We start from the raw sequence: 10535 nt of genomic DNA on the forward strand, positions 1-10535 counted from the left end.
CTGTGTGTGTTATACAAAATATTTATATTTACATGTACATATATATATATATATACATATATATATATATATATATACATGCAAGTATGTGCAGCTATGAGAAAGGCTGTCCCCAATGAGAGGATAACTTTTCCACCACTGTGGAATGCCATCATCCAACATTTCAAAGACCCATTCTCTTCCATATAGAGGAGAAAAATCAGGTGTGCTATTATTACAATGAAAGTAATTCAAGTTTAAGGGGAAAAAAAACACACTAAGTTCTAGTATCACAACTACATTTGCATATCTAATTTTTAATTATATATATGATTCTGGTGGGAGAAATTTTTGATATAGATAAAACAAGATAAAGATGAAGATTCTTGAAATATTTGTACCTCGTTTTTTGAAACAACCAGACATACTCTTAAGTGAGTATAGGCTCACCTGCTTTGGTCCCGGGTATTTTCATGCTTGGCCCTACTTGGAGGAATAGAGGATTCTGCTAGGTGGTGATGGTAATTATGAGGCATGGATTTCCTCTTCATTCAGCATGAATAATCAGTAAAAAAAACGAATTAACTTATAATTTAACATGAGTCACTATATATTACCACTACTGTATTCTAAGTTGTCATTGTTTTTCTTGATATCTAGATATCGCTCTATTCTCCAGCTGGTCAAGCCATGGTATGATGAAGTGAAAGATTATGCTTTTCCATATCCTCAGGATTGCAACCCCAGATGTCCTATGAGATGTTTTGGCCCCATGTGCACACATTATACGCAGGTTATTTCAATTGTCTTGTTAAGTTTTGATTCATAGTTTTAAAAACGTTCTTGCTGTTTTGGGGAATATGCCTTTTCTTAGCTTTAACTTCAGTAATGACGTATTGGTTTATTTTTGCAGATGGTCTGGGCCACCTCCAATCGGATAGGATGTGCAATTCATACCTGCCAAAACATGAATGTTTGGGGAGCTGTATGGCGACGCGCAGTTTACCTGGTGTGCAACTATGCCCCAAAGTGAGTACTAGGCTGGATTCTACTTCCTGGAACCTTTAATGATGTTAAATAGCTCCAGTCAGATAATTGTTTTAATATGAATAAGGCTTAAGTACAATAGCCTCTAATTCTCAAATCTCCCTTCACCCCAGTATATCTGAAAAATACTGAGATGAACAGTTATTTTTCACAAAGACTGGTATTTGGGGCTAAAATTTTACGCAAAGTAATTTGAGGTATGGAGATTCACTAAATTCCCTTCACCATCTATTTTTAGTGATGATAACTGTAAAATAAACACTGTACTTCCAGGCTTTCGATAGCTCTATAAAAGTTATCAGAAAAGAATTTCATAGGGACTTTATCAACACTGCAATATTCCCATCTATCAGTACTAGAATGTTGGCTTATTTTTTTAACTGGGAAAGCAAAAGAAAGCCCTTCTTCCTTCTTTCTTTTAAGAATAAAACTAAAAGTTATGGTTTACTAATTTTATAGATGGCTAAGGAGTCATTTATTACTGGAAGGGAAAATTTAAATGCTATGACTTCTTTTTAAATGAAAGGTTTGTCATGATTTAAGTTTCAATATTGAAAGTTAAAAATTTTTTTATTAGTTCTATCTTATGGAATACATAAAAATGTATTGTGAAAATTGATCAAGGATTATAAAATATAGTCATATTTATAAATATTCTTTACAAGATGAGAATAAATAAGCCTTTGTTAACATTTGATAAAATGCTTTCTTGATAACAATAATTCTTCAGATGATAAAATGTTCCAGTATTTATACATGAGTCTGTTCCCATTTGGAGTAAATACCAAAATGTGCAAAGGATTTATGACACTCTTGGTGTCTTCCAAAGTAAGTTCCAAACAAAGATTTTCTCTGACTTTGCCAATATGGGGAGGGAATGAGAAAACGTTTCACAAATAACTGCATTACTCATTTATATGGTAGTATGCCAGTTGCAGTGTTTTTGCAAAGTTAGAAAAATAGTGATTTTCCCCATGGTCCCCCTTCACAATTATTAGAATAATAAGGTTTGGAAAGTAAAATGTGTCTGCATTACCAAAAGCATTAAAATTGTGCATTTGCTGGATATTTTCAGTTTCACACTTTATATTTTCCTATTAATCCTTTACCCTTCTTCCTGACATAAATAGGCCAAGTAGTACTCATATGGTAAAAGAGACTTGTATTTCAATTGTTTGTTCTGTTTTTAGAATTTTCTAGTATTACTGATGAGATATCTGATTGTTTTATGGGTACAAGAGATTAATATATTGTGTTAATATGCTTTATTTGTTATAAATAAGAACCACTATTTTGAAACCTAGGCAATGAAGAAAGTTGTAAATTCCTAATATTTGAGTGTGAATTTTCTGATGCAAATATAAAGTTATCTCATGCCTGTTTTTGGGGAGTGGGGGAAAGAGAGAGAGAGAGAGAGAGAGAGAGAGAGTTGGAGTGAGAGAAGGAGACAGGGAGGGAGAATTTAATTAGATGGAATAGGAAACAAAAAATAAAAGGATTAATAATATACGTTTATTAGTTGACTGATTTACTATTGAATATAATTATCCTCTATTTGGTAAAAATCTGTGATTTATATAAAAGTTTGTAATGTAATATGTAATACTTTTTACATGCAATATAATTATATTTCTAAGTTTATGTTACCAAAAATATGTGCTATATAATTTCCAAAGGTATGTATAATAAAGAGAAAGATATGAAATCAAAATAGCATATGCTTGGTCCATATACATTTATAGCTTTGGGTAAAGATACAGAGGGAAATAAGATTATGAATATAAAATAGGAGAGATTAGGATAGAAGGGTGAGCTACACTCATAAGAGCACGAGCTTCTTGAGTGCTTCTGGGTAAGCATGTGACATTGTCAAATTATACTCGAGGAAGCTTATCCAGAGGGCAGAGTATAGAAAGAACTAAACAGAGGTGGACACTCTTGGAATCTGATGACATTTTGTAATATGAATAGCTAATCAGCATGTTTTTTATGTTTATAGATAAATTTTCCTCTATAAATATTTTATAGATCAAAGCCTGAATTTTTAAATGACTGATTTCAGCAGATAGTTTATGTAGGTACACTTTAAGGGTCACTGCTTGGTCTTCTTTAGGTCTTAAAGAAGATGAGAACCACCTGTTTCATATTTTAGCCTCTTACCTACTGTTGTCTTATCTTCAACCCTGATTTTTACTATTGACAGGCAACCAAATTTTCTCCTGACCATTCAATTTCCTTCAAATTGCTGGCTATCTTGCTATTTCTTAGTACTCTAGGTACCATGCTACTGAAAATAAATCTATTACTTTCTTCATAAATGAACAGTAAGGCATTATGGCTATTTTTAACTGTCATGAGTGATGGCTTTAATGTATTACTATTATCATGGCTATCAATACAGATAAAAATATGGTTAACACAAAACAATTTAGTCTGTTTAGCCTTATCAAAAAACAAACTGTATTACTAAGAACGAAAGCTATGAGTTTACACATGACAAAAGGTTTTGAAATCACCTTTAATTGCTTCTCTGAGCCCTTAGTCTCTTACCATGAGAATGGAGTTTTCTGTATCTATTTTATAAATGTTGAGAACTTAAAATGTTTTACAACTTTAGAAACGAATCTTGTGAACCTCTATTTTTTGTGCTTATGACAACTTCTTGCTCACCTCATCATTTCTAAGCCTCCCAGAAAATACTAAGTAACATGTATATATTATCATCTTTAACATTAGCGGGAGTTTTAAAAATGGGAGTATGTCCTGCCAATGTGCTCTAGAAGGCAGTTAGTTATAGGACAGAGACAGATGTGGTGACTGAATAAGCATCGGGCCTTGCTTGACATTAATTATGTCACTATTCATTGTAGTGCTTTACTTCTAGTCTGTAAATTAAGATAATATTAATTTTTGCAGAGAGAAAGATTTAAAAAGTGAGATTTAGAGAATAATACATTGCTGAAGAAATAAGAAATGGATACAATTTTCAGTGCCCTCCTAAACTGATTAAACTTCTCAAAAAAGATCATTACATGTCAATACATGTGGTCATGTGCTTAAGGACAATCAAATCGTTCTAAATGGGCATGAATATAGCACTTACATGTTTTTTTTCCTTCTTTCTAGGGGCAATTGGATTGGAGAAGCACCATATAAAGTAGGGGTACCATGTTCAGCTTGCCCTCCAAGTTATGGAGGATCTTGTACTGACAATCTTTGTTTTCCAGGAGTAACATCAAACTACCTATACTGGTTTAAATAAGCTTACCTTTCCCTTCAGGAAATAGAATGGTTTCTGGGAATAGGCATATATATATATTGAGTTTTGCACATAGTATACATATTTTATAATAATCTTGTTTTCCTTTTATCATTCATTGTATAAATTTGTGTTTGTCTAGTATGTTTGCTTCATCTTGAAGTAATCAAAACATCCATTTCTATCTTCTGATCTCTAAGCCCAAATTAAAATACTGTAGATATAGTATTGACATAGTTGATGCATCCAATCCCAAAACTTGCTTTCCAAAGGAATTATGTTATGTTTGTAAGGAATAAAATATATACTTGACTTATATGTAGTGTGCGTGTATATAGATATACATATATACATATATGTATCTTTATATACACGCACACACATATAATAGATGATGTAACGCAGACAATAACGTGATTTAGTAGTTAACTTGAGGGAAATTTTTAAAAACACTATTCTGAAATATATATGAGGTGGTGGGACATCTTCAGCACCCATTTCTATAATTCCTACAAAGTGATAAATTGCAAATAATACTCAGTGATATCTGGACATAATAATTTAATTGATCACCCAAGATTTCATTCTGGAGGTATATTTTGTCTTATTTGGGTTCACCAAAGGATATGCTCAACTTATGTAAGTGTCAAATCATGCTTTTTGTTTAATCACTTTTATTGAATCAGTTAATCATGTGTCGAGTGCTTACTGTGTGCAAGGCACTCTGCTCGTTATGTTCTGAAAATGCAAAGATAACGAGATACAGTTCCTGCCTTCAAGAAGCTCACAAAAATATTCAGAAAATAATGCAGTTTAATGATTTTGCTATAAATTTACAGTTTTTTTTAAAATTGATTTTAATGTAAGCTTGAGGAAGTAGATGCCACCATGCTCACCTGTTGGGGGAATAGGTGGTAAGACACCCAGTATAATATGTGAGGCTTCTGATTAGCATGAAAATGTAGCTACAGTGCTTGGAACTAAAAGAGGCAGGACAAGAATTAACTGCCCAGGGATTACTGTATTAGAGTAAATAGTTGTGACTTTGGAAGACAGAAAACAAAACGCGAAAAAAATTCTGAGAAAGCCCAAGAGAATTAAGGTATGAAGTCACAGAAATACAGTTACTGCAGAAAAAAATATAGGCAGAGAGCTTCAGAAGGGCCTATCCTGAGAGTGTAGCATATCTTGAGGCCCGTCAGCAGAGGGTAGAGGATGCCAGAAAAAAAACAAAAACAAAAACAAAAACTGGAGAGATGCCAGGACACTTCTGTCTCTTTATGTCATTATTTGGTGAGAATCAATCCAATCACCACGAGCCTTTGAGCATCACATTAAAGATCCTGCACGTACACCATAGTTATGGCTTTGCAGAGTAGCCCTCTTCAGATGGTTAGCTAAGGACTACTTACCAAATCTTATTTCTATGTCTGTGAAGAAGAATAATTTTCAGTCCTCCATTAAGTCTGATTGTGGAAGTCCAATCAAAGTCACTATGAAAATTTCACTCATATGATTTTGGAAATGCGGTGTTTCCTCATTCAGGAAACCGCTTTAGAGAGAAAAAGTCAACATCTGGGTCAAGACACTTATATTAATTTTATGTGTGTGGTGTGGGTGAGTGAGTGAGAGAGACAGGGAGAGAAAGAGATTCAAGTTATGTAAAGCTTCCATAGAGTTACAGAGTAAGCAAACAGCGTTAGTTCCAGAGTGCAAATAACAGAAGGAAGCTACTTGTTTAAAATTCTCTACACATTTGCAGTTTCTTAGGGTGGATGCACTGAAAGATGAGTTAATTAAATCCATTCAATGAGGGAAAAATCCACCATCTGGAGTTTAGGTTTACATGATGACAAACAATTGGCCTGATTCCTTTTACAAATTGAATGTGGTGACCAAATGTTTTCATATCATAATATTCTGCTTTTGTGGGCACATATATAGACTTTACTAAACATAAATATGTTTGGAGACTAAAACGGAGAACAGAAGTAGTTGTAAGACTCGGCCCCCAGTCTAACTTTTATCTAACTAAGGGCAATTGGAGCAAAAAGTAATTAGTGGGATGTTTACTTGGTTTATCTAGAAAGTATTTCCATCCTTCATTTTCCTATATTAGTTCTACGGAAGTAGCAAAAGTACTATTAAACAAAGATGACTGTTCTTAGTTCCAGTTCTGTTGCTGGACTACTTGTGTGGCTTGGTTTCTCAGTTCTGAAAAAGAATAATGATATTTGCTACACATTTCACAGAGATTCCGAGGAGGCTAAAATTACCATATTAATAGAAATTAATGAATATGAAAAGCATCATTAACATTATGAAACTTATTTGGGATAAAATTAAGTCTTATGAGCTTCTCTTTGGCAGAAATTTTGTCTGATTCTTTGTGTTCATCCCAGTTTCTTGTATAGTGGCTATAATACAGTAAGTGTTTAATGAATGTGTCTAAGAATATATTTTTAGAATTAACTAAAAAGTCTAGAACAGTGTAGAGGAGTCCCACCTTTCCATGTTTTATTAAAACAAAAAAACATGTCTTAAATACAAAGCTCTGAATGCATCAAAAATCCAGATAAATCATCAAACATAACCAGATGAAGACTAGGGTCTCTGCATGTATAACTCATACCACAGTCCTTTCCAAATCACAACTAGAGCTAGACATTTATTTATAATTTAACTACTCAGCTGAAAATATAACGGGTATTTTTGTTATGCTATCTGTACTTTTTAAAGTTAGTAATATAAAGTAGCCATGTGAAATGTTTCATTTTCCAGGCTAAAGCAAATGAAAATTTGCTGGTGTCAACACCATGTGTCATATTTTTCACAGCGTTCAACCGTGGTGCTAAGAGAGCTATTTCTCGCTGTAATTCCCAGGGGCAGAAAGAGTCTGGGTAGAAGATATTTCTTAAGAGCAGCTTTAAATAGTAAATATTGAGGTTTTCATTTCAAATGATTTCATTCAAAAGAAGTCGCATCCTACATATTCTACATCCTACATATTCTATGTATTCTTCTGATCCTCTATGGTATAGATTTTTTATCACCCTTTATTCAGTAAAAAAGTAAAAAATTTCTGTCACAATATAGATTTTTTTTTTGGCTTTCATGTCATCAGAAGACTGAAAAATGACAATTTTAGCTGTTACTCTGATGGATTTCTTTATAGAATTGTATTTGAGGACTTGTGTAGGCACAGTCTTAATGTCCCTGTTGAGGACAGATCACCTTTTCAATCTGCTTTTCAAATGTGGTGGGAACAGTTTTTATTATTATCATTTTTGTTTCTGTTCAGTAGCCTAAGGATTGGGACTTCTGTGGTCCTTCAGGGGATCCCTACTGGCTTCGTTTGGCTGTGGCGCCATAATGTTCCCTTGAAACCTTTGTGGAAATGTTCCTTTGGAAGCTCCGTGCAACTTCAGCACAGAGCTGACCAAACACTAAGGCAAGTTCAACTACTACAATTTATTCCAACTATTTGAATTGAAACAACATGAATTTTTCTCATTAACACATGTGTTAAATCAACTTATAACATTCACCTAAGCAAATCTAATACACAGTTAGGCCAGTTGAAGTGTTTTGTGAAATGCTTATGAAATGAATATAGACGCTAAACAGATCATTTGAATGTGTCCAGGAAGGAAAGTAATGCTCAGCCTGTGGTATATGTTCTCCCCCTTGTATAACATCATTCCTTATGTTCCTCAGTATCATAGGATGCAAATCTAGACATAAATGGAAGCTTTTACCTACCAAAGTGTTTAGGGAGAGTAAAGTTAGATTTTTATCAATGTCTAACAGTATATTTGACTCTCTATATATATATATTTTTTTGTATCATTATATGTGTGGGGAAAGGCATATTTAAACCCATGCAAAATGACTTTTTAAAAATTATGTCATGATATAATTTTGACTTATGAGAAGTCAATCAAAACCTTAGGAAGTTTAACAATTCACTCATTAATGGTGCTGAAAATCTGTTAAACCACCATATCCTTACTACAATTTTGAGATTTCTTTTTAGTTAAAGTTTTTATTAAGTGTGAACTAGCAATATCGATTCTGGTGCTAAATATATGGTGCTAAATGAATTGTTAGTGTTAATAGCTTCAGTAATGCTCTTTTTATTCATTGTTAAAAGTATTATCCATTTAATTCCTGATTCAGATATATTAATAAAATCCTGTTACCCATAAATAGGCCAGTGAACTCTTTTTTGTCTGACAGTCCAACATTATTTAGATTTTACAGAATTTAAATACATATCTTTAGAGGTTATCAATTTTCTTTTTAAGGCCTTTTTTAGCTTGGCCACATCCAAGTCCAAATACCACCTGAAGGGTTAGATCACACCTACATCAACCATGCTGTAGGCACTGGCGCCCTCTGGTGATTATGAAAATAAATTTTTGATGGCTGCTTGGCCTGCAAGAAAAAGCCAGTGTTTTCTTCAAAAAAATTTGAAGTTGCACAGTATTAGAATTCTTGGATACTTCTTAAATCTGACAGCATTTGAAAATTCTTGCCTTTATTGACATAATTTTCTAAGAGGATAAAAGAGAGAATATATCTTGGCATTCACTTTCCTAAGTAATGTTTTTTAATGATATTTTAGTTCTGAGGTGCTTATCGAAGTGTTTTTTTTTTTTTTAACTAAGTATTGCTAAAGTATATTTTTCATTTAGTTTACATCATAAATACAATTAGAATTAAAATTAACAAAATTATAAGTGTGTCTCATTTCAGAAGTGTTTATTTTTATTTGGCATAGTACATAAGATTGAAAGGAGATATGTTAAAAAAATTAGATTATCTCTCCATTTTTACTTGTTGGTCTAAAATTTGATAGTGTTCTTTGGTCATAGTATTTAGCTAATGATAAAATTGTATTATTCCCTTCAAAGTCCTTGTAGTCTAACAAATGTACATAAAAGCTTAGAAGTTTATCACCTGATATAATTAATGAAGACAAAATTCTTAGGTAAACTTCTGGTTGAGGTATGTCATTGACATTATATGTGTGTATCACATAATTGTGATGATCTGTTTTGACGGAAATATTTCTTAAACTATGTTAGTACAACCAAATAAGATATATTTTGAAGCAGTTTTCCATGTTAGTATTTTCAAACTTATTTTAAAGCAAGAGAATACTTTTTATGATCTCAATTATATATAAAACTCTAACATATGCTACACATAAAATGAACCTGCTTATACCCAAGCCTTCCCCAGTGCCTGGGAAGTTTCTTCTGAGAGGCCTAGGATTCCATCAGTTAGAAAAACATGAATCTAAAATATCCAATTCCCCCCCACCCATTTTTCTCTAATATAATCAGGTAATTAAAGCAAGAAAAAATTTGAGGCACTTAATTATTTCAATGATTCTTTTAAATACCCACTTCACTTTGCACATGTTAGAAGTTTCTGGTTTGACGAAGAATTAAATGCTGACTTTAACTGGTGCTTGGATATAGATCGTGGGATCTTGTGTTTTGTTATTTGACAAACAGAATTTTGGTATCATAGTAGTTTGAGAATTGGAGGCAATTGTGGTGCACATATGAAAATAATGCATTTTTAAAGCATCTAAATGTTTCAAACATGTACATAATCCTAAAATATACTATATCGTTTTAAATTTTTTAAAAGATTAATTTGGATGTTTTATTCACTTCCTAACACTGTGGCAGTGAAAGGTGCTCTGATGTTGTGATATAATGTCATGAATGTGTGCATACATAAAACCTGTGTAAACCTCTGTTCTTATAAAGCATAACAACTGTAGCTTTGTGAGCTCTGCTGTACTTTTATTCTTTCAATAAAATATTATAATTAATAATTTTGCTTTAAAAGTATATCTAATTCTTTTATTTTCAAGAGTTTTTAAAATAAATCTAGAACTAGATGGCATGATAATTTTGGTAAGGTATTAGGAACTACTTTTCTAAAGCAACAACGATTATACCTTTAATGCATCACTGAAATACACCAAAAATCTTCTTTTTTCCTTTTTTCCCCTTTCTTCTTTTCCCTGCTTAGTTCTTTCCTTCTTTCTTTCTTTTCCTTTTTTTCCAAAAAATAGTTGGAAGTAAAATACAAAAGACATTTCCATGGAGGGAGAAGAAAAGAAGAATATATCAAGAAGTTCTGGCTGAGGGAAATTGCAGCAGTTGAACATAAATATTTTTATGCTCCCCACACAGAAGGCCTGAAGAGAAACCATAGATGTTCCAGA

General features: G+C 32.6%; 1 protein-coding gene across 1 annotated transcript in view; it reads left to right on the plus strand.

Annotated features, from left to right (window-relative positions):
* The window catches only part of PI15 (peptidase inhibitor 15), a 31402-nt gene extending 21263 nt beyond the window's left edge, over window positions 1–10139 (plus strand). Inside the window, exons 4-6 of the mRNA XM_058699888.1 lie at window positions 640–772; window positions 893–1008; window positions 4153–10139. Coding sequence (XP_058555871.1) covers window positions 640–772; window positions 893–1008; window positions 4153–4288 — 385 coding nt within the window. The 3' untranslated portion in view covers window positions 4289–10139. The remainder of the gene's footprint in view (window positions 1–639; window positions 773–892; window positions 1009–4152) is intronic.
* Window positions 10140–10535: the final 396 nt, after the last annotated feature.

This window comes from Neofelis nebulosa, chromosome 14, assembly GCF_028018385.1.
Source record: "Neofelis nebulosa isolate mNeoNeb1 chromosome 14, mNeoNeb1.pri, whole genome shotgun sequence".
Lineage (NCBI taxonomy): Eukaryota > Metazoa > Chordata > Mammalia > Carnivora > Felidae > Neofelis > Neofelis nebulosa.